The sequence below is a fragment of the Candoia aspera genome, chromosome 2 (genome assembly GCF_035149785.1).
Source record: "Candoia aspera isolate rCanAsp1 chromosome 2, rCanAsp1.hap2, whole genome shotgun sequence".
Taxonomy (NCBI): domain Eukaryota; kingdom Metazoa; phylum Chordata; class Lepidosauria; order Squamata; family Boidae; genus Candoia; species Candoia aspera.
Window position 1 is genome coordinate 73,456,609 of NC_086154.1, and position 25,599 is coordinate 73,482,207.

General features: G+C 37.9%; 1 protein-coding gene across 3 annotated transcripts in view; it reads left to right on the top strand.

The window, feature by feature from the left end:
• The window catches only part of FLT4 (fms related receptor tyrosine kinase 4), a 104,201-nt gene that overhangs the window by 57,758 nt on the left and 20,844 nt on the right, over positions 1 to 25,599 (top strand). For 2 of the 3 annotated variants that reach the window (XM_063292217.1, XM_063292216.1), the window contains exons 8-18: positions 717 to 834; positions 2,042 to 2,196; positions 3,048 to 3,210; positions 7,884 to 8,022; positions 15,861 to 15,969; positions 17,467 to 17,826; positions 19,732 to 19,878; positions 21,761 to 21,892; positions 22,192 to 22,298; positions 22,988 to 23,123; positions 23,734 to 23,838. In XM_063292217.1, the coding sequence (XP_063148287.1) occupies positions 717 to 834; positions 2,042 to 2,196; positions 3,048 to 3,210; positions 7,884 to 8,022; positions 15,861 to 15,969; positions 17,467 to 17,826; positions 19,732 to 19,878; positions 21,761 to 21,892; positions 22,192 to 22,298; positions 22,988 to 23,123; positions 23,734 to 23,838 (1,671 nt within the window). The remainder of the gene's footprint in view (positions 1 to 716; positions 835 to 2,041; positions 2,197 to 3,047; positions 3,211 to 7,883; positions 8,023 to 15,860; positions 15,970 to 17,466; positions 17,827 to 19,731; positions 19,879 to 21,760; positions 21,893 to 22,191; positions 22,299 to 22,987; positions 23,124 to 23,733; positions 23,839 to 25,599) is intronic. The other variant, XM_063292218.1, reaches the window with a different exon arrangement.

The following is a 25,599-nucleotide window of genomic DNA, read 5'->3' on the forward strand; positions in this document are numbered from 1 at the left end:
GTAATCTTTGACCCAAAGAACATTGCCCACACTACTGTAGGAAATGTGTAAGTTTAATCACTCACTAGTCCCCTCTCAATATTTATTTATTAATTATCAAATTGATGCCATACTTTTTTGTTTATTCTAATACCTAAGGCAGCTTACAACAAATAAAAAAGAAAAGCTGGGTACAGGTCATAACCGTAAAATCAGAAGTAAAATCTGTTAATTAATTTACAGTAAAAACTTAGCAAAACAGGATTTTTTTTTAACCATCTTCCTAAATACTAGGAGCGCAGGAATCAAATGCCTCTCCTTATGTAGCACATTCTGTTGCCTGAGAATCAGACCGGGGAAGGCCCTTTTTCATGTACTCAGTAACAAAGTTTCTGGCAACAGGAACATCCTCAGAAGGTCATCTTCTCCTGATCTGGGTACCTGGGCAGCTTCATAGAGGATAAATAAGCATATTAGCATTCCTAGTTTATTAGAAAGATCAGCCAGTGTAGCACTGTGTCTTTATGGCATAAAATATAAATTGGTGTGAAATTTATAGATCATTTTTAAGTCTGTACTAAAGCAAAGATGTACAAATCTAATGAGTGGGTCTATATCCATAAATAAAATTATAAATTTTCTGTGGACTGGGTATCTCTGCTCTTGCATCACTGACATGTTTAACTTTGATTCTGCTTTTTTCCCTCTTGTTCTTTTTTATCCAACTGATTTTACAGAGAAGCCATTTATCTATGTGGAGTGGAGAAAGGGCCCAGTGATAGAAGCAACAGTGGGAGATGAAATTGTGAAGCTACCAGTAAAAGTGGTTGCCTATCCCCAGCCTGAGTTCCAGTGGTAATACATTCCTTTCAGCACATAGTCTTCTCTGGAATTAGGGGCAGAGAAGGGAAACGGAAAAGAGAAAAACCACTATTGTCAAAAAGAGTTATGCTGATACTGTATCTATTTTAAAAGAGGAGACGTTGCCTCCTGTGATGTGAGGATTTAGCTTTGGATGTCTGTTTTCAAAATCTTTGTTCCCTGTGGTTCTCCTTTACCAACATAAGCTAGTATCTTACACAGGGGAGAAAGAGCTAGTGTTTTCATGAGAGACATAAAGCTTCTCAGCCCATATTTCTGGAAGATATTAGAGGTGGTGGAGAGATTACTCTTTCTTTATTCACACCATTGCTAAACACGTAAATGCACATAGTTGCTCATATACGAACCCACAGATAATCACTCCATATTCTGCGTGGCTCTGTAGCACCTTTTAAAAGTCAGAGGCCCTTCTTGCTGAAGGAAATTTCATGAAATTTGGTACTAAAGCAGCAACAGTTCCAGGTTCACCTTGTACCTCCTGATGATAATGAATGTGCCAGTCAAAATTTAAATGGCCCTTTGAAGATAAGATGTTACAAAGTGAAGAGTTAAGGCTCCACTTTAGATCTGAAGGCAAAAAAAAAGTACTTCAGAGAGCAGAAGAGCATACACCTAGTAGCTCCTTATCCTCCCTTAAATTCAATGTGTATTTTTGCAGGATTGCACCATAGCTACATGATCCTGGGGAAAAAACCCAGATGCTTTAAGGAATTTCAGACAGATCTGAAATTTCATTCCATTTCCATCAGCATAGATCAGATATAAAATAAAAGAACAACATAGGATTCTTATTACTTCATTCAATAGCCCTCCCACATGGCAATGGAAGGTGATAGATCAGAATTTTCCAATTTGATGCCTTTCAACGGTGTTGGGAATTTGACTCCCAGAATTCTCAGCCAGCCTGAGAGGGTGCCAGATTGGGAAGTGTCCATAAATAGTTCCTCCCCTCCCCTCTCAAAAATAGCAATAAACCAATGAAGAATCAGCCCATATATCTAACATTTTCTTTGGCTGTTGATGATCGTGCTTCTCATCAGATTTCAGAGTAAGCTTTTCTTAGGGGAAAATTAGTGAAAAGGGTACTTTTCAGAAATTCCTAATTTCATTGGCTGAAGTTCCATGGCTACCTTTTAGAAGCCTAAGCTATATACATACCTTTTTCTCTGCTTCTGCCCAGGTTTAAGGATGGAAAGTTAATTTCCAACAGGCAATCTCAATATTCCCTCCAGATCAAGGATGTGGCAGAGCAAAACTCTGGCTCTTATACACTGGTCCTGAAGAATGGGTTGGCTGGACTGGAGAAGAGCATTAATCTTCAGCTGGTGGTCAACGGTGAGGAGGAAACAGATGGCTTATGAGAAGAAAGGCTTCAGACATACAGCAATCAAATCTATCTTTATTCCTGATTTGTTTTACTTCATAAAATATTTTCCGAAGTTTACCAAATTAGGCATGATATTGTTCACATTTTTTGGCATCAGGGGGTGGTTTTTAAACATATTACTGTAGGAACCAAGGTCTGGGGTAGATCAGAATTCTGGCTGGAAAGATGAAGATCCTGTTGGTGTCACTTGTGATGGAGAGAAGGCTATTATGGGCATCAGGCATCCCAGTTTAAAGAGATAAAAGCTTAAAGCCTCCAGTGCCACTACCACAAGCATGTAACACAAAAATATGTACAGATCAACATATTTCCTTGGGTCTGTAGTACGTGCTTTTCTCTTTCTCCATCTGTGAGTGTAATTTGGGTGGCTCAGGATTATGTTTGCCATGTTACGTTGGACAAGCGTGACATACTAAGTTTGGACTAGGCAGAGTTGAGTGGTGCTAGGCCATTTTCTCTCTCTCTCTCTGATAGAACTAAATTTTATATGAAAGCTGCAAATACATTTATCTCCTTTATTTACTTTGATTTTCTGATCTATATTCTTTTTATTTGTTGCTAGTTTTGAAAGTATACTTTTGAAAGATCTGTAGTTACTGGGCAATGTGGGGAATATGGAAAACTAAAAAGAGAGGAATATGGAAAACTAAAACCAGTAGCAGCAGCATGAAATTAGGGAGAGAATCGGCAAGATAGGGTTTTGACGTAAGTGAGTAGAGAATTGAAAAGAAGGGGTACAAGAAGTCACCCCAAAATAGCAATTAACAAGACTGATACTTTATCACAATTTTGATTTCAGTTCCTCCACAAATCCTTGAGAAAGAAGCATCTTCACCAAACATTTATTCTCGTAAAAACCGGCATGTACTCACCTGTACCGTCTACGGCATTCCAGCTCCAGAAAAGATACAATGGCAATGGAGGCCTTGGACACCTTGCCGAATGTTTCCCCAGCACAGTCTGTAAATGTCTTTCTTTTTAAAATATTCACTGAATTTACAGCACAAGGTGGAAAATTTTGGCAGGACCATTCAAGCTAGTGCACATGATATGTCAAGCACATGAAGCCACTTCAGTTGTGTCACATGGCTGCTTTTTCTGAACAGTAAGCCATTTGGATGCAGTGAGGATTTGTACAATTTAGCTTTACTGTATCAAAAGGGTTTTGGAAAACACAGTGACAGTGGAATACCCTTCCATTATATAATCTGTCCTTGGTTTAACAAAGTCAGGATCACAAAATTGGCCAAGAGCTAGGTTGGGTCTGTTTTTTATTTAAAACTCACATGGAGAAAACTTGACTCATTTTTTTTTATAATAGACTGATATATTTATGGAAATTTGGACCAAAATCTGTAGATGAATATAGAAGTAGTGGTTTGACTTCACTTACAAGTGTGAATTGTATGCTTTGCAATGCCTCAGAGCCAAACAAGGTATAATATGACAAATGATCTCCTCTTTTTAAAAATCGTGCAGTATCCACAAAAGATTCTGATTGGAATTGAAAGTGTTCTGCTGGCAGAAGGAGGGTTTAAGTTTTTCCTCCATCCTTGAGCATCTAATTTTCTAGGGGTGTGGATTTGGATTCAGAGAGGACAAGGTGTTTTGGATCATTTCACACCTCTTAGCAAGTCCTTAAACCAAATGGGTCTTTTCCCAAGTTTGTGTGGCAGATTTAAGGAGTTGCCAGTTGGCAACTATGTGAGCACCCCATGTACTCCACTGCACCTTTTGTTCTTCTTGTCCAAAATATTGCAGGGTCCTATTATTTTTTCTGTTCAGAGAAAACACAGACAACTTTTTAATTGTTTGCACAAAATAAAAGAAAAAGCAGAAATGGCAGATATGTAGAAAATTCATGCTGCTGGCTGAAGATTAACTAGATAGAAAGTAATGGTTCTGTTTTAGTGTTTCATTAGAAGCAAACTCGGAAGATCAATGAGAAAGTTTTCAGAGAGGTATTTCAGTGGTTTTGTTGCTCACCAAAATAATAAACCATGAAAACCAATGTATGTATGCCATATGTAATTCATGTACTTCAAAATATTCCATTAGTATTAAGAGCTAAACCTTTTATATGAGTAAATGGAAGGTGATATTTAAAGTTGAAGAATCTCCATAGTGGTTTGATGCAATTGTTAAAGATGAGTCTAGCGGAGACCATATAGTAGGTTTGTATATATTTAACTTCATTAAATTCCAAAACTGATTATTGATAGATGCTGGAAATAAGCTTTCTATTTGTTAACTTAAAGGAAAAACACTCTTCTGAACAACATATAAGCTGCATCCTTACTTGAGTATATAACAAAAAACTAGTAAGCTTAGTGGAAAAAAAGTATAAGTAAAAAAAAAGTTTCCTATTTAATTTTAAAGCTATAGTAAATCAAGATATTTTGTGTAAATCAAGAGAATTTTTCTCCAGAGACTTTAAGACATTTTAAAGAAGAATGCTCTTGTTCTTGCTTCATCAAACCTATTTGTTTCTCAGTTCAAATTAGCAAAGTATAATTATTCAAATACTACAAATAATCCTGAGGAAATCTTAAATGGACCACACAGAACTGTAATTTAACCTGCTACTGCTATTACTGTTTTGCTACTGCATAACAAAACAGAATTATCAGTTGCTGGGAAATCACAGCAGAAAAGTACTGATTTCCTTGTGTTCTGTGGTTGGGCTTCTTACGGTCTTCTTGTTGGCCATGGTGGAAAGCTGGAATCAGGATTAGATAGATCTGTAGCTTGATCCATCTGGGCTCTTACAGAAGATTCTATTCATATGCAGGTTTTAGGCAAAGATACCACAATGATCAATTGCATTATTAAGGGCTGAGGAACATCTAAAAGTAGAGGTAAAAAGAGAAATAAACATACATATGGAAAGTCTTCACTGCTTTTGTAAGGGGAAATTCAGTTACTGCCTGTCAAAGTGGAATGTGGGAGAATCTGTAAAAGAGATGCAACAATTTGTAATTTAAAGGGCCTTGAAAATCTTCAGCCCAAGCTGGATGAAACAACTGAGAATGTATAAGCAGCTCAGCTTAAAAAAAGTTTTGGACACAGGGATGCCTGCAATTACAGCAGAAAGCAGAATTAGTTATAAGAAAACTAAATGAATATTTCTAAAGCAAAGAAGGGGGAATGAAAAAAAATAATTTCTAAGAGACAGAATAATGTTAGGAACTAGACAGTTCCACAAATTGATACATGGAGGAAAACAGTTTTAGAAAAAAGGAACTAGCACAGTGATGGTGAACCTATGACACGTATGTCAGAGGTGAAACACCACAATGTTTTGGGTGATACGCCAGCGTTCACCAACACCCAGAACAACTATTCTCCCTGTCTGAGTTACCAGAGAAAATGAACGAACAAAAGGCACTGCAACTCCCCCCCCCCCTATCTCCCCCACCCCCATCTCTGCCCTTTTGGCTGCCCTGCACCCTGCCTTGCAGGGCAGCAAGCAGCCCCAGAACTGCGTGGCTTTGGGGCTGCTTGCCACAGCCTGGGAAGCTGCAGCCACCCCAGCCAAGTCCCAGCCGCAGTCGCCCTCACCACCTCCAAGAGCCCTGCTGCCCTGCCCTCCACTGCCCCAGCTCAGCGTGCCGTCTTCTTGCTCCCTCTTGCACGAAACCAGTTCCTTCATACCCCTTCACACAAATGGCAAGTGGCTTCTCCAAGAACTGGCTTTGCAATTATTATTGCCCCTTCATGCAGAGCCAGTTCCTGGAGAAGCCGCTTGCCATTTGCATGAAGGGGTGCAAAGAGCCATGCCTTGGCACAAAGGGGCACCTTTGAGTGAAGGGGCGTGCTTTTGCTGGCTTTGCTCAAAGCTTTTGTTGTTGTTGTTCGGGGGGGTGACACTCCAGCAGAATCAAGTTAGGCGTTTTCCGAATTTTTGACATGCCAAGCCCAAAAGGTTTACCATCACTGAATTAGCAGAACATTTAAACATGAGACAACATTTAAGAAATTTAAATTTTGCTGAGATAGTACTATTTGGTACAAGCACACATTGGGTTAGACATGGCTTATTCAACCATGATCTATTAAGTAACTAAATGGCTGAGGTCTCATAATAAACCACAAACCAACCACTTATGGCTTAGCACAGTGTGTGAACCCTGTCTGGTATCTGAAACCAAATGTCAAGGTATTTGAGAAGTCCATACTGCTAGAAGAAGTGGGAGGAAAAAGAAGAAGATGACTAGCAGCCAGGTGCAATATGACTTGGTTACAGTGGTGATGGAGGATCATCGGGAGTCCTGAAGGGCCAGGCTGGGAACAGCTCATCCTTGAGAAAGTTTATCTATGTAGTTGCTAAGAACTGATAATGAATTAATCAAATAAATCAAGAAAGTCAGGCAGTTGCAAAGAGAAATTCATGAAATGTTGTGACCTCTCATAGCCTGGTTTGTGTAGTATCTTTGTGTTGAGAAGCAGAAAGGTTAACCACCTTTTTTCTGGTCACTTTAGCACAAGCAGATATGTATGTAGATTACACCACTTTGTGATGGCTATCCATTCTAGCCTCAGCGTGATAGTGCTTTTCCTGTTCTTTGTGACTCTCATATATTCTAGCTTTGTCCAATAGTTCTTCCTGGTGGTTTGGTTGATGGATTCTTTTAAATAGAAGCATTGTTTGACAATACATAGTAAACTCTAACCCAGTGCAATTCATTTTTTAAGGTTCTTGGGAACAAAGACAGTGATAGGATCTCTATCTCTGTTTGAGATGGTTAATGCACAGGAGTCAAATTGTCCCCTTCTTCCCTCAGTTAGGAGAATGGGCAGCAAAAGTTTATTATTGAGACAGAAAGTGGCCTCCATAGTTGAAAGGAATGTGATAGTGAGTACCACTGGCCCAGAAGGAAGTAGAGTGTCTATAAAAATACCGATGTCATAACTATGTAGTTTGACTGACTAAGGAAATCAGGGCATTTCCAGTCCCACCAGAATTCTTTGTGGCTCAGTCAAGAGGAAGAGGAGCTAGTGATTTATGAGCACTGTCTTCCAAGGCCACAACATTTCTGCTTATCCCAGTTCATAATGATTTCCTGTTTTTCAAAACAGGTTCTCATTCTTGCTGTGGTGCACAAGTACAGAAAAGTTATTTCTGTTCATCATCTCTAATGAAGGCATATCTAACCATTATGTCCTTGGTATGTTCAAATTATCCAAGGACTCTGCCCAAGCACTCTTGTGTATCTTCTTCCTTTGTATCTTTTCTTATTTTGCTGCCCTGAAAGTGGTATCTGCTGATCTTGGGATATAAAATCCTTCACATCTTACAGTCCTGTCATAAACTTGTCATCCTCCTTTTAAAGCTGCCTAACTTAACAGCCATCATAATATTATGGAGCAAATTCTTTAACAAATGTGTGAAGGACCACTTGTATTCTTCATTTCTTGCTGCTGATCAATTTTACTGGATACCTCCAACATTCTGGCTTTATTGGAGAGGGAGAAAAAATTATCATATCCCTATTGGGTACATTTATATATATATGATTTTATCATGTTCAGTCTTACAGGTTTATTTGCTTTTCCCTGTAAAGCATTATTTCCCTGTTAGGTTCTCTTATTTTTTCCATCTCTTTCTCTTTTGTGGGTTCTACATAAACTGAAGCAGACCAAGGGCTGTACAACGCCATCAGCGGGACCGGATGCCTGAGTGTAAGGACTGGAAGGATGTGTCACAGATGGATGCTGTGAACCCCATTGAAAGCATTGACACCTGGACAGAGTTTGTGGAAGGAAGGAACAAGGTGAGGCCATTTCCCTGTTTTCTTTCTGCGCTGGAAAGAGGTAAAAGAGAAACATTTCAAACGTATGAAATGGAGCATTAGCTGATTTTTTAATACAAATTCAAACTGAATTGGCTTTCCTACATGGTCAGTTTTTGTTACATGATTCATTCAACATATCTCTAACCAGACTTATGCTACATCCAAAGCAAAGTTGGAGAAATGAATTGAGCAAGTTTGCTTTGAAAAATTAAATTTTTGAAAAATTAAAATTAGCCATTCAATCTTTTGATTGAAATAACATAGAATAACATATTGATTAATGAAAAAATAAATGTTATTATGTGATGAAATTATCTATCAAAATCACATGATAAAATTGGCTTCATAGAACACTGATGAATAAGCTCATAAAAAATAGAATTTGTTCGAGATTTGGATTTGATCAGACCAATGTACAGTTACACCTATCCATGCTTTGTATATTCCTGAGCAATCCAGCATGTTCTTGAAGTCTTGAGAATCAACCTGCTTTTTTTTTTAATTTATTTATCAAATTTGTCACCGCCCATCTCCTCCGAACAGAGGAGATTTTCTTTCCCAAATAGGATTCTCACAAGGATACTTTCATACTAGAGCCCTTTAGCATTATTGAGGTGTTACTCTACTATGGCTGGCTGAAGATAGAATTAAACCAAAGGTTCCTACCTGCTTAGTGTTTACAAATAAATCACTCCTGCCATGCAATTAATAGAATATCCATCATTAACTCCCTAGCTGGGATCAACAGAAAGCAATTTATTGGGCTGGATCTTAACATAAAAGGTAAAGGTAAAGGTTTCCCTTGACGTTAAGTCCAGTCGTGTCCGACTCTAGGGGGCGGTGCTCATCTCCGTTTCAAAGCCGAAGAGCCGGCGTTTGTCCGTAGACACTTCCGTGGTCATGTGGCTGGCATGACTGAACGGAACACCATTACCTGCCCACCGAAGCGGTACCTATTAATCTACTCACATTTGCATGTTTTCGAACTGCTAGGTTGGCAGGAGCTGGGACTAGCAACGGGAGCTCACCCCGTCACGCGGATTCCAACCGCCAATCTTCTGATCGGCAAGCTCAGCAGCTCAGCAGTTTAACCCACAGTGCCACCGCGTCCCTCTAGGATCTTAACATAGGAAATGTTTAATTGAGAAGCATGGAAAAGTGCTAGAACATTTTGTCTGTATATGCCAAATATGCTGATACTACAGTTGCAATTCTTACCACCCTCCAAATTGACAGAAATTGAATTATATTGAGATAGTACTGAGACAGCTTTGTTTTTTATGTATATAATTTTTATATACATAGTATATAATTATATAATATATAATTTTATTAAAGATTTACACAGAAATAAAAGATAAACATGAAATAATATAAACTAAAAGTAAAAAAAAGATAAAAGATAAAAGTATGAAAAATGGTGCAAGTAAAAGAAAAAAGAAAACATATAAACAGGCGACTTCTGATCTTCTTTATAGCAGTTACAAACTTATTATTTCTCCTCCCTCTTTAAGGTTAAATCATACTTCCCTTCTTCCCATATTCAACCCTTTTTAATCAGCAAATCCATAAATCTCCAATTCAATTTTTTCCATTTTCAGCAAAAAGCCCATAAGAGATTTCCAATCTTTAATATCCCCGATCAAACAGGTTAATTTTGCCATTTCTTCAAATTCCGTCATCTTCACAATCCATTCCTCCATTGTAGGTGTTTCAGTATTTTTCCACCTTTGTATGTATAATAATCTCACGGTACTGAGACAGCTTTGCTTGCGCTTGTAGATGACCTATGGCAGGACCGGGATAAATATAGCACATCCATCCTTGTGCTCCTTGTTCTCTCAGTGGCTTTCGATACCGTCAACCACAGTATCCTTCTGAGCCAGCTCCATAGGCTTGGGGTTTGGGAGCACTGTTTTATGGTAGATCTCTTCCTCCCTTTCTCCAAGGCCAGTTCCAGTCAGAACTGGTTGTGGGGGGAGGAGATAGGTCCATCAGCATCTCCTTTGTAGGGTGCTGCAGGATTCTACTCTCTCTCCCCTCCTTTTTAATATCTACATGTTACCGCTGGGTGAGGTCATCTGCCAGTTTGAAGTTCAGTATCATCAGTATAATTATACCCAATTATATCTTTCAACCCAGGTCGGCCAAGTGAAGCTATTGTCCTGGAGCCTTTGCAGGTTTGGATGGGGAGGAACCATCTCCAACTCAATCCAACCAAGACCAAGTGCCAGTGGGTGTTTGGACCACAGCTCTTGCTCAATAAGAAAGTAATAGCAGATGTAACCAGGAAGGCCTTTGCACAATTTCAACTGATGCACCAGTTGGGGCCTTTCCTAGATCAGAGGGCCCTTTAGAAAGTCACCCATGCCCTGCTCACCTCATGGCTAGATTATTGTAACACAGTCTACATGGGCTTGCCATTGAAGGCCACCCAGAAGCTTCAATTCATCCAGAATGCAGTGGCATAGGCAGTGATGGACATGCTTCAGTATGCCCATGTAACACCTCTGCTTCATGACCTGCACTGCTTGTCAGTTTGCTTCCTGGTGCAATTCAAGGTGCTGATCATTACCTATAAAGCCCTACATGGCATAGGGCCTGGTTACTTAAGGGACTGCCTGTCTCCCATAGTATCTGCCTGGCTGATTCGATCTGGCAGGGTTGGTACAATGGTAAAATGTCTGTCAGAAAGTATGAACTGATGTCCTCTAGATTGTTGTGGATACATATGAAAATAGGAATGAGAAGTTGGCGCTCGTTGCATTTTGTGCTCTGGTGAATGGTGATAATGGAAGAACCAGGCATAAGTTGGCTGAGAATTCAAACGATTTACAGCAAATGTTTGATACACTGTGTGAAGCAATAAGGAGCATGGACCTGAAAATTAATTTATCGAAGACCAAGGTTGTTCTGTTTGACAGGGGAAATGGAGTGAATGATTGCAAATTATATATAAATGGCAAAAATCTAGAGCAAATGTTATCTAGATAGAAATTTTACTAAAGATGGGGAAATGGATGGATCCACTATTTTATTATTGTAGGATGTATTTATCTGTTTGTTTGTTTGTTTGTTTGTTTACTGGACTTACATGGCCACCTATCTCATATAATGACTCTAGGTGGTTCACAACAATTTGTTTAGAGATTTGTTTGTTTAGGGATTTGTTTAGGGATCACCACTACTGGTCCTTGGCCAGGAATAGTTTCTAGAAAGTTTTCAACTTGTCCCATCTCTATGAATATTGTAATATTATCTGCTGATTTCTAATTAGTAATGCTAGTGGGACCTTCCCATCCTTGTCCTCTTCAAGAAGAAGAAAAAAATGGATGGAGACATTTTAAGATATGTAAATGCTTATAGAAAAGTAGTTGGCAGTTTAGTCTGTTGTTAAAGAAGCTAATAGAAAGCTGGTGCAGAGCCTACAAAATAGGAGTAATATGTACCAACCTGTAAGCACATGGGCTACTGCATTTTGCACCAACTAAAATTTCCAGGTGGTCTTTAAAGGCAGCCCTATGAGACAAGACAGTGGACAGAGAGGAACCCTGATGTGCAAACAGTAGCTCCACCTTGCCAGGGTTCAGTTTAAGCTGTTCTCCCATCCAGACCTTCACAGCCTCCAGTCCACTGGGACAAGGCTTCAACAGCATCTCCAGCATGGTCTGGGGTCATGATGTACAATTGGGAATCATCAGCATATTGATACTGGACCCCAAACTGCTGGATGAACCTCCCCAGCAGCTTATAATAAAAGTAGTATTAGTATTCATAACTTTGATTTCCTAATCTGGTCTACCTTGAAAGGCTGATAAGTCACTACCAACTGGAACCAGCCCCTGAAGAAGGAGTGCAAAACACTGCCTAGCCCCATAGCTTGTCCAGAAAGATACCATGTCAATAGTATTGAAGGCCACTAAGAGATCCAAGAGGACCAGAACAAGTGTTCTGTCTCCATCCAGGCAATGCTTCTCCTTACTGGCAAAGGTTTTCCAGGATTTCAGGATTCTGTCTGGAAATGTTGGGGACTTAAACAAGGGACTTTCTTCTTGTAGCACATAGATTCACTGAACTGTGTCTTGCCTGCTACCATACAGTAGAGTTCTATGGCAAATACAATACCAGCAAATCTATGATAGATGTAATCTGGATGTGCACCAAAATACCACAGACTGAATTATTCAGAATTGCAGATTATAAAGATAGTATTTATCCAAATTTGCATTGTATTTATTTACTTCACTATGGAATATATGCTGAATTCCACCGTCACCCCCAAATCAGAATATAGTGTGTAGCCCAGACCAGACATTTAAAGACAATTCCATGAATGGAACAATGAAATGTCTGCATTGATCTAGTTAATAAGACCATCCATGAGCAAGTTGCTTGGATAGTTAACATGCCACTAAGCATTTTCTTGCAGTAAATATATTGGAATTGTTTGAAAAGCCATTGCCTAAGAGCAGTTATCAGAAGAGCCATTCATTTTCTTAAATGGAGTGGAAGAATCTTCTGCCCATTCATTGTTTTGGTTCCCAAATCACTGCACTCCAGCCATTTTTGTTAATGGAAATTATTTTCAGTTTCCTGGTGACTGGGGCAGTGGGGGGGGGGGGATGACTCTTGAAGCAAATTATTTAAGGAGTGAAAAGCACAGGCAACAGCTCTTCACTTCCTCCTGGCTCTTATTCTCCACTGTCCTATAGTATCCCTCTACGCACAAACTTGATGTACAACCTTAAAGCTGATTTTACAGTAATTTATTGGCCTGCCATCATCATGTCCAGTATATTTTTGAACAAATATATGAATCAAAATGTATGAAATGTTACTTTGGACTATGAGACATTCCAATGGATATTACCCATCATTTCTCTTTTGGGAGGTTTTATTTTTGCCTTGATACATTACTTTGTGAAAAAACAGCCAGCATTTAAAAGTTGTTTCTTTCCACTATCCTGGTAAATATAAGGGTCATGCATGCTTTTCTATGACTAGTTTCCTATTCTAGGTGACAGTGTCAGCTACCAAACTGTGCCCATGATAGTGATGCAGGCAAAAGAACAAACAAATGGTTTCCAGTTTCCTGAAGTCACTTCCTGTTTTCATATGTCCCTCCAAAATTACTTCCTGTTCAAGTACTACAGTCAGGAATTCCTCACAAAAAAGTGATAAATGATGATAGGAAAGAGAGAAACATGTTCTTGTTCTGCTTCAACCTGAATTACGCCAAGTAAAATTCAAGTTGATTTACGCCAAGTAATGGGCTGTTTTCCAAAGTTTATCCAAAGACTAAAAGAAATGAATTTGGAAATACTACTTTGAATAGTCATTTGGTATATATCTCTTCTCAATGTTTTATCTGTCCCAAATGGTTTCCAGCATACCATATAGTCTATATTTCCATCCTGTACCAACTGATAGTGAAAAAAGAAGCAGATATATAAAGATTTGAAAATACCTTGAATTTCTGATGCATGCATTTGCAGTTTATCAAGAAATCAGGACTTTTGAGGCATAGCACTGGCTAAAAAAATTATTATGCAACATTGAAAGGAGAAGTCTACACCTATTCTGCAACAATAGCTTGATGATCTGTTTTCCAACATTTGTATTAGGTTTTGTGGGGGAAGTTGCTTTGAGTTCTTTGTTTAGCTGTTGCAATCTGTTTATTTGTGTTTTGTTTTGTTTTTTGACAAAAAGGAAAGGAAGAAGAGTTTTGAGGAATTTGGTCACAATTAGTTTGCAGTTGTTTTTAAGATATAATTGTCTGGGCTTTTTTCTTTTTTTAATTGATTTTGACATTACCTTAGATTGTTAATACTGTGGTATATTAAATGAGTATGATGTAATGAAAGGTATATTTCTTTGGAGGAAAAGAAAGAAAAGGAGTAAACTTCTGGCTGACAGGTTATCCCCTCAAATAATTTTGTTATATTGTTTTTATGCTGTTTGAAGTGTTGTTAGCTGCCTAGAGTCATGTATTTTGAGATGGGCAGCCATGCAAGTTAAATAAATAAATAAAAAGTGGACGATAGCAAGAAAAATCTCAGTGCTTCCGCACCCATTTTTTTTTAAGTGTGGCAAAATGGTGAGTTCCAAAGATGTTTTCTTTTCCTACTATTCAAAGGTGATTCTCTTTTTAATATTTTTTATTACTGGTAGACTTTGGGGGTTCTTCTCATGAGAACACAGGATGTATTTTTAATTAAAAATGTATGTGGTACTAAAAGAAAATAGTGGGCATCTGCCCTTTTAAGCCTTTACCACGGGTGAATTAGACAACATAATTAAAATAGAAAAAGTTTTCTCCATTAAAATAATTGTGGCTTACACTGCTTCACACCAACATTTAAGTAAATAAAGTTTGATACATTACAGGGTTAGCTGGGAAAGATTTACTGAGAATTTTGAATACTTGATATTATTTTTTCTGGAAGTTTCAAAGAATATTAAAATGTTAGGATTATACTGAATAAGCATATAGAATAAGTGAAGTTGAGGAAATATTTTGCTTTCTTGTATTGCTTATGAGAGTGGGTAATTATTTGTGTATGGTTGTAAAGGGCACATTGGAGGCTGAAAACAGGATAGCAATTATTTTAATAATACATTACATACAGTAGATTAATTTAAATAAAACTCTCTTTCCTTTTGGAAATAGTATTTTTCCTTCTATAGTTGTTCCAGACAATCTCCCCTCCAGATACCTTCTGGAATAAAACTTCATTAGGTTTAATAATATCATGTATTTCCTGATTATTCTCTGGACTTTTTCATATCTGGGTGATGCTAGCACATACTATGATGTTTCTCACTGGAGCTATCCTTTTGTTGCTGAGGAAATGCTGGACAGCAATTGTGATTCACTAATGGCTACATTTTGGTTGTTGACAGCCTTAGTGAAAAAGAAAACAAAGCTGAACTATACACTTTTCACATTTCTTTAATAATGTGAAGAAGTTGAAAACTATGTATTGCGCTATTACTGAAGCATAGTTTTACCTCAGAAGCACAGAATAATTTACAGCTATCCAGGTTATGCATTGTGAGCTTTCATTGCCTTATTAACTAATTAAAGTTGTCTTGTTATCTAAACTCTGGCACCTCTCTGCACCTGGGCATTCATATAGCTTCAGTGTCTGGAACACATTGTCCAATGTGGCTATCCATGTGTATCTGCAGTGGAGATTTTATCAGATTTAATATTAGTGTAGTTGGACTTGTTAGAACCTATATTACGTTGATGTTTCCTGGACTATTACATATATAATTTAAATGAGCATTCTGCCCACTGAGTTGTGTTGCTCCGTATATTCTGCAAAAATCAGTAGAGCAGACATCACATATTTTTCTTATGTTCTTTTTCCATTTGTGATGAGGATGTTTGACCTCTAATCTTTCATTAGGAAGAAAAGACTGTGATGTTTTATTTCTCTCCCTATTAAACCTTCTTCTGCACTAGTCCCCTGTAAATAGGAAAAAGCTCATAAATAAATGTTGCCACTGCCTAAGCAGTTTCATGAGGAGAGTATCTCACTGCAGCAGCAGTATTTCAGCAGCAGGAGATCGTTGGAGAATATTAATATTGAGCACATGACCAATAAAACTGAATGCAGAGATGAAAGAAACTAGAAGATTGTGGGGACAAGTGGCATGAAAATTGAATTATTTTATTGTGTAATTTTCCACAGGAAAGAGGTGCTTCTGGAATATTAAACTTCTTCTTAAAAAATGTGTAAGGACTGGTGAAAGTCCTAAGTCTCTCCAAGTTAAATACTATTCATATTGTTCATCTCTTCCTTTTCCAGACCATCAGCAACTTAATCATTCAAGAAGCCAATGTTTCTGTCATGTATAAGTGTGTTGCCTCCAACAAAGTGGGTCGTGATGAACGGCTGATCTACTTTTATGTAACAAGTGAGTATCTTAAAACAAACAGAGTCATTTAACCTGTCATAAACATTTGAACGATTCAAAGAATTTTAAAGACTCTTTAATCTCTTTGGAAACTACTGAATTGAGTTTATTTATCAGAGTATGCCTGGTATTGTGTCTTCATAATTGAGCAATACAGAATATTAAAATATATAGATTTATTATTTTCTACTCCAAATCATTATCAGAACCAAACTTTGCCAAAAAATTAATTTTAAAACTGGGACTTTTGAAAATTTCACTTTGTAAATCTGTATATTTGAGTTTGCACAGTCTGAGCTTATATTTCAAAGTGCTTTATCTGTAAGGAAAATATAATAATAAAATATTCAAGACATACACGTTGAAAGTCATGTGAGGTAGAGAGGCAAATTAAGAGTTGTTTTAGAGCAAGAAAATAGAAGATTTGCCCTTCTGTGAAGACAAATCCAGGCTGTCTATCTTAAAAAGCTGGCATTGCCAATTCCCAAGTGTTTCTGGTACAGTAGCACCCCCTAGTGCCTTACTTCTTGAATACAGTAGAATCTGTGCACTTGCCATTATTTTAGAAGCTAAGTTTTGGGTTTTGCTTACTGAATCCACAGGACTTCTAGAAGACACCTTTGTTTACTAATGGAGCAAATGTGAGACAGACAGACAGACAGCAGTTCACACAACTGCTAAGCTAAGTGCTAAGCTGTGGTTGAACGGTTTCTGATTCAGAGTGTGGTGGAAAACCCAGCCATCGTCTTAACTGAACAGGCAATCATGTTAAGCCATAACAGAAATGTATTAATTTGGGCATGGAGTATTACATGAATATGACCACTGTGTTTTGATAATTAGGAATTGAGATAAGCATTATATGAATTCAACCAGTGAGATAGCGGGACTTGATTTTAATCTGAACTATTAATCTGTACGATAATGCCTTTTAATGGTTTTCCCTTTAATAACACAGAACATGACATTATTTCAGTTGGAAACTGTAGCTGTATTTCTCTTATCACTGCCTGGATTAGAGTCTTGTTTATGGATCTTTTATTTCAATCCTGTCTTTATATGTGTGTGGACTAAGCAAAGCCACAGCTGCTGGGGTTGCCTTGCAACCAGGATATTTGAGATCCAAATTTTAGAGAGCCTTGGTTGGCCATGTATTGAAATGTGTAAAATATGTATTTTTTATATATATACTGTATATATTTATTATATATAAAATATATACATATATGCTGTACATATTTTGCATTGTTTTAATTGTTTTATTTTTTTTATGCTTGTACACCAGCCAGAGTCACTTGTTGAGTTGGACAGCTATAAAAATCAAATCAAATCAATAAAATGCTCAGTGATTTAGTACAATCCTAAAGCACATAACCCAAAGCACATAAAGACAGTAGTATCCTATAAGCAGAATTCAAAACAGACATTTTAGCATTAGTAAACCCACATCTGTTTTAGTGATTACATATTCGTTTTTGTTTCTTGCTTTCTTGGTAGCCATCCCAAATGGATTTGAAATTGAGTCAGAGCCTTCTGAGGAGCCCATTGAGGGGCAAGACCTGAGACTAAGCTGCAATGCTGATAACTATACCTATGAGAACCTGCAGTGGTACCGGCTCAATCTCTCAAGACTAAATTATGAGGAGGGTAACCCTCTGGTCCTGGACTGCAAGAATGTCCACCACTATGCAATGAAGCTGCAGGGTGAATTGCATTTCAAACCCAATTCCAATTATGCCGCTTTGACACTCACCATCCCAAGTATCTCACTAGAAGATGAAGGAGACTATGTGTGTGAGGTACAAAACAGAGAAAACAGTGAAAAACACTGCCACAAAAGATACATCTCTGTGCATGGTAAGGACCACTGAGAAAGTCAAGTTTGCAGGGAAAACCTTGTTATGCTGAAGGTTGCATAGAAAGGTGCATGTTTGGCTAATACAAAACAAGGGTAACACTGTCAAGAATTCTAACCAATCAGATTTATTCTGGATTGAAATGACCAGAAGATAATCTTTGAGTCACAGATCTCTCTCCAAGTACTTCTTTATGGATCATAGATGATTCTTGGAAACCTGAGGCAGATGGAATTGGATTTCTGTTGATGGAAATGATTTGAGGCCTCATAGCAGTAGATATGCTGAGGAAAATGGTTGAATGAAAATGGCTGAAATGACAAATAAAATGCTGTCCAAGTATATGTCTCTCTCATTATTTCAAAGCAAGTCTTGTGCTTTTGTGAATTTGATGTGGTCTTAAATGTCTAGAGTTAGCAGTAATGAAACTCACTGATTCTCAAAATATACTGGCAGTCATTCGGATTCAGATTCTTGAGGAGACTTGCTTGGTAATAGACTCATTAAATTTCTTATTCAAATCTTATTTCATAAAAAGAAATGCACATACCACCTTACGTTTTTATGTGGATTTGTGAACAGATATTTATTCTCCTTTAACACTAGCATAATGCTAACATATTTAACTGCTTAAGCATGATAAGTATGATTAGCTTCATAGCTAATGTTAATGACAACCCAGAATCCCTGCTTAACCAAATCACAGTTCAAAGTTGGTTACAGATCCTAATTTAAGGAGGGAGCCCTTGTCAAAATATACACTAAGAAGATGTGAGTCAACAGATTTTCTTAGTGTATTGAGAAATGTACTAACAATGAAAGCAGTGCAATATTTGCCATGCTGATAAAGAAATCTAGTGTTATATTATCATCAATGGATAATATCCACGTGAGAAAGATTGGTAGGCAGCATGTATTTTACCATTTGCATTTATAGCATGTGCACATGCTACAGGCTATCTATAGTGCAGTAACTGCAGGGAAAGAAGAAGAAATTGCCATTTTATGTTCCCTTTTTTAAAGTTGGGCAATACAGACACTTAGGCTTGCAGCAGAGTCCAATGACTTCTTAATCCATTCATTTTTAGTCTATCCATTCATGCTGCTGTGTTTAGCTTATTTCAGCTGAGCAAGAATGCAGCTTTAGAAATAATATTATGTCATTTTTAATAGCTACACAGTTGGGTAGGTGCACAACAAAAGAAGAGCAACTGGATTTCCTGGCTGCAAATTTCTTTGGTAGATAAAAGAAAATATTGTAAAACAGGTTCTTCTGTTTTCTTACCACTTGCATTGGTAACAATTATAAAGTAGATTGAAGCACACATAAGCCAGTTTTGCAAAGAAACTACAGTCACCAAAAAAGCAATCACAGAAGGAGTTTGGAGGGAAAAAATTCCATATTGAGATTGAAACAGTGCCAGGGGAATTATGCATGGATAATTAGACTAAGCCAGATATTCCAATTTTTTTAAAAAAATGCTATACAGATTATTAACTAATGACAATTCATGTTGATGCTACTGTCACAGCTGGTTTAGCAGGAAGAATTCACATTTTAAAAAGAAGAAACTAGAAGAACCCAGTCTGTTATGGTTAAGTGTTTAGGAAAGTTATGTTTCCATTGGCCTTCAAAACAAATTTAAGATCTTGATCACCTGAAAGTTATTTTAATTGGCCTCTTTCTATCACATACTGTACTGGAAAGGGCACAAATGCTTTAAAGAATTAGAGCAACCTTTCCATTGACTTGCTATGGCCAAGGTTCATTTTTTATTTTCTACTTTTTATGCAGTTTGTAACATACTGTCCTCAAGGAAGAGTTCAGTTCCTTCCCTACAGAGTACCTTTTTTTATTCTCGCATTTCTTGCAATTTATCTTTGTTCTCTTAATGTTGTTCCTTAGCTTTAGAGGTGCCCAGGTTGAAACAGAACCTGTCAAACATCCTGGTGAATGTGAGTGATTCTATAGAGATGCGCTGCAAAGTGGATGGTGTACACATTCCAAACATCAACTGGTATAAAGATGAAAAGCTGGTTGAAGAGGTCTCAGGTACGGCTGATTAATTCTATGGGTTTAAGGAATGGGACATGCATGGACAGAATGCTTCCACAGCTATGGTGTGTGGTGCAGAAGCTTGAGAGTTTAAATCCACTCAGGATGTATATACCTGGTGCTACATTTGCTTTAACTGAGTTTAGTCTCATGATCATGGTCCTCAACATGTACAAGGATGTCCTTGATTCAAATTTCCATTAGTCATTAAGTTCTTTGGAAGACATGGATCAGCTGCTAGGTCTTTGCCTGCCCTGTCTCACAGGACTACTGTGATGATAAAAAAGTAACTTTGACTACTGAGCTCACTAGTGATTGTAACTAATAATTACAGTGTTTCCACACAGTGGTGCACATATCTGTAGGCTTGTACTACAATGCAAAAGAAAAAAATATCTTTAATTAGTACATAGGAACTCAGCAATAGAAAAATATAAATTACTGCATTACGAAGTGTGTGCGGAGACCTCCAAGCAACAAACAGGCAACTCAGATTTTATTCTTTCACTTTCCTTGAACTTTCTCTTTTCCACAAACACATTAATGTCCATACTTGAAATATGGGCAGCAATCCAAATAATCTATTTGCATGCATAAAAGCAGCATTACCAACCTGGTGCTTTCTGGGTGTATTGTCTATATTAAATTAGCCTTTCCTAGATGAAACAGAAAATAAATTTGCACCAAGTTTGAGAAAGGCCTTCTCTTTTGTGTGCAAGGTCCAAATTCCATTTGTCCCTTGCTTTGGTGGTGGACAGATTTCAGGTTGTTTGACCATATGAGAATGAACTCTCACATCATGAATGTAATTTATTACATGCATATTTCTATTACCTTGAAAAAGCATGCTGTCTGCCATGTGAGTTGTTTCCTGACTACGTCCAAATGGATGGATGCTAGTGTTTTATAGCTACTACTTCAGTATGGAAACATATCACTTCAAAACTGTCCAAGTGCCAATAATAATGATAATGATAATACTAATACTACTATTACTAATATTACTACTACTAATAATAATAAGGCTCTACTCTCAGTTATTCATGCTCTGGTCGTATCCCAAATGGACTATTGAATTGTGCTCTACATGGGACTGCCCTTGAAGAGTGTCTGGAAGCTTCAACTGGTGCAAAATGTAGTGGTGCAGGGAGTTATGTGTGCTCCTAGCACTGTACACATTACACCTCTGCTCTGCAAGCTGCATTGGTTGCCAGTTTGCTTTGGGTTCAATTCAAGGTTATGGTTTTGACCTTTAAAGCCCTACATGGCATGCGGCCAGGTTATTTCAGGGAGCGTCTCTACCCCGTTACATTTACCTATCCCATCATATTCAGCAGGAGGAGTGTGTTACAGGTCCCGTCTGCTAAAAAGTTCCATCTGATGGGATCCAGGAGGCAAGCCTCCTCTGCCATGGCACCCGTCTTGTGGAAAATGATTGCCCCCTCCCCCGAGGTGATATTGGCCCCAACTCTACTGATTTTCTGGAAATCACTTAAAACTTGGCTTTGTCAGCAGGCTTAGGGATCTTGTGGAAATAGGGAGTCCCTGAAATGGCTATATTGCGTGTAAGATCTTGAAGGTAGTCTCCAATGGTTTTAGTTATATTTGTGTTTTAATTGTTTAATGGTTTTTAAAGTTTTATTTTTAATTGTTCTGTTTTTATTGTATGCTACCCAGAATCACAGCTATATAAATTTGATAAATAAAGAAACAAATAAACAAATAAATAAATAATGGTCCAACAATAGGCAGTAGTGCACTGCTTAGAGTCAGCTGCCTGAAATAGTGTATAAATTCATGAATGAAGGTAAATGGGGCTGGTGATAGTTTGCGTACTGTGATTCATAACTGAACGCATTTGTCTTCCTCCATGTTTCAGGGATTGACTTGGCAGATTCCAATCAGAGGTTGAGTATCCAAAGGGTGAGAGAAGAAGATGCTGGCCTTTATCTCTGTAGTGTCTGCAATGCCAAAGGCTGTGTGAATTCCTCTGCCAGCGTCTCTGTAGAAGGTACCATTACTAATTTCAGTCCTCTGATTTTATAGAGATATAGGGGTATTTGGAAAGAAAGCAGAAGGAGAAGAAAGGTAAACAATTTGGAAGAAAGAAAGGCCTCTTGCCATGCTGAGTCAGTAAAACAAATTTCATTCTCCATCATTTAGAAAAGCAGTTCCTAACTTGCCCATCCAAAAGAAAACAGAAAATTTACAGTTCCTCCTTTGCTTTCTCTTCATATATCCTTGAATTTGCTATATGTGTATTGTAATCTTCCTTCTATTTCTTCTGTTCCTATTCTTCCTCACCTATAGGCTCAGATGACAGGACCAATGTGGAAATTGTAATCTTAATCGGAACTGGGGTCATTGCCATCTTCTTCTGGATTCTCTTGATCCTCATCTTCTGTAATATTAAGAGAGTAAGGCTTCTTTTCCTTCATCCCTCTAACAAGCTTGATTTGGTATGGTAGCAAACAGAATCATAAACAACCCCAACCTTCAAATCAGCAGAATATTTTACTATGCTTGCTGGGAAATACAAACAAACACATCTGAAAGGCATCACGTTGGAGAAGATACTATAGAATATTGTATGGCTGGCTGGCTGGCTGGGGAATTCTGGGAGTTGACGTCTACATGTCTTAAAGTTGCTAAGGTTGAGAAACACTCTTCTAGTCCCATTCTACTGTTGTTACACTTTTTTTTCCCTTGAGGCAAAAAAGTATCTCCTTCGAAGCAGAACAAAAAATGGCTGACAGCCATGATCGAATATTGTTGGCCTTGCTGTGGAAGAGAACCAAGTAGGGCCCCCTAGTTCTAGCTAAGCAAATACTTTTGTCATTTGCCCTCAACAACAAAAACATGCTGTTGTTTTTTTAATTGAGAGAAAGTGCAGTATTATTCTAGATTAATAGGAAAAAATGTTTCTCAAGGTGAGTCAGTTTCTGAGCAGATGGTATACAGAGTGACTGAATGTCGAAACCATCTGTTTTTCTTTATACTAAGACAAGCAGAACCAGTGTTGACAATCAGGATTCAAAGAAAACTGGACAATGACAGATGCCCATTGCAAAATGACCACAATCTAGTAGCTTTCTCTGTGTTGCAGCCTGCTCATGCTGATATCAAGACGGGCTATCTTTCCATTATCATGAATCCAAGTGAAGTCCCATTGGAAGAACAGTGTGAATACCTGCCATATGATTCCAACAAATGGGAGTTCCCTCGGGAGAGACTTCGATTAGGTACATAGAGACATTGTGTTTGTTGATGAGAGAGGCATAGATGTAAAAAACTTGCCAGCAATCATGGTGATTCCACTTGCTGACAATGGTATGTATTGCAAAGTTAAGTTATACTGTAACAGCATCTCATAGGATCTATAGTTTTTGTTGCCCCGGCCAAGCATCCATTGTGTTCTAGATTGCAGTATGTACACAGCCACAGTGGGTCTGCCCCAAAAGCACACAGACAGTGGATACAGCAATTATTAAAGTGCCATCCTTTTCCAGTCTAATCCAAAGAGTTGCCCTCACTTTTCTCGTATTTTCTTCTCAAAAGCAAGAAATGACATCTCACTTCAGCTAGTGATTTCCTTCCTCTGCTTTGTTGACATTGCCTCTTTCTCACTTCCTCTCCTTGCCCTTACTCTGATAATGCGACACCACCTGTAGATGGTGAAAATGCCTTTATTTCCTCTTCCTTTTCACACCTTTATTTCTTTGTTGTCCTGATTTCCTGTTTTGTTTCGGTCTCATTCAAGTTACAGTGAATAGTTATATAAGTTCCTCCAATTGCACTCTGTTTTGTTGTTTTTTAAACCTGCTTTGCACCCTCCTTTCACTTCTTTTTCAGGTAAAGTCCTGGGCCATGGGGCTTTTGGGAAAGTCATGGAAGCCTCTGCATTTGGAATTAACAAAAGCAACAGCTGTGAAACTGTGGCAGTTAAAATGCTGAAAGGTAAGCAAGATAAAATGGATTCTATAAAGATGAGAATATTGGTTGTCTATCTGGAAACATCCATCAAGTTACTAATTGTCTCTGGAAGACAATTTTCCCATGATTTTAACAATCCTTTATCACTTCTTGAATGCTCAGCTGTGCTTTGACCAGGAGAACCCACAAATCTGATCTTATTGGACTGAAATGAAGAATTTTTGACTATCTTCTTTTGTGAACATTCCATTTCTTGGTATTTAACTGTGTTCATCTTTTCATGTCAAACTTTCTCCCCAACAGAGGTCTCAATTACTGGTTGGGAAGCAGTTACCTGTAGCCAACTAATCAACTTATAAATACCTAATACAATGAATTAATTGAAATAAGTACTATGTATAGATGACGTTTGGATAAAGCTTACTGAGGATGTTTCATTAAAGAACCACCAAAATAGTTCATCATTTCTAGATGGCAAAATAGTGTTCATGTCCCAGAACACTGAGGCAGACATGCTGTGCTAGGATCTGACAGAGCAGAACACTCAAATTGAGAGCTACTCCTGAAAAGCATTGTCTGATTGAACAAGTGAGTGTAGATTATTCATTAGCCAACTGCTAAATTACTAGCCAACTTGAGGAGTGTCATAGTTTTAAATTTATATGTCTATTTTAGGACTTCCAGTATTTCCCATCACAGAATGGAAAGAAACTGCCATTCATTTTCAGCTAACAGGGAGAGATGGTTTCTGAGGGGAGATGGTTTCTGAGCGGTGTCTGGCAGTTTTGAGGCCACTCTGCTCTAGCTGGATGTGCTTGCTCAGGAGGAGGAGAACAAGATAAATCCTTTTTTTTTCCTCCCAACAACACTTCAAGATCCTAAATGTAGCATAGTATACATTGAGTGTTTGTGTGCCGTAAAACTACCAAAAATAATTGTTGGCAGGTTAAAAATAAAAAGAAGAAACATGAAGGAAAAGTGATAGGAGACAAGAGGTTTTAATATTTTAATTAACAGAACAGAATATCTTACTTGTAGCTTGGCTGTTAATACAACTGGTTAATGGTTTCAGCCCTAAGCACTATAATAGAACATTGATAGCTGTGGAGAATCTCATTTTATAGAAAGGCCGAAGGCACCTGAAAGTACTAACGGATTTTTCTAATCAACTTAACATTTTAAATTGCAGCTTTTACACCTCTATTTGTTTTAATTCTCTGTGTGGATTCTAAAACTAACCTCAGTGTGAATTAGGGTAGGGAAAAGAAAGGGAAGTATTTCCAAGGGCTAGACATATAGTAATGGCTGTTACAACAGAATCAGGCTCCTTTTAGTGATGGGAATCTGGTGTTAAAGCTATTCCCTCTCCACTGTATAGGAGTAGCTGCTATTCCACTGAAATTAGAAAAGTGTTACTACTACTATTACTACTGTAGACTGGGTCAGTAGAACGTTACTTTCCTCCTTGCTGTGGTATTTTTAATTTTTCTGGGAGTTCTGAGTGATTCTTTGGGAAGGAATTATCTTGTCTACCTGCAGTCCTGCTGTTATTGTTACAAAGTCTGCTATTATTTCATCTGATCATAGAGTTGAAAGAGGCCATGTAGAGAATCAAGTCCAATCTGCTCAGTGCAGAAATCCACATTAAAGCAACCCTGGCAGATGGCTGCCTAGCCTCTCTGTAAGAGTGAGGAGCTGAATATTAGTGTATTAGAGGTGATCATAAAATGCTGTAATTTTCAATGACTGAAAATTGTATCTGGGAATAGTGTGCATCATCTGCAC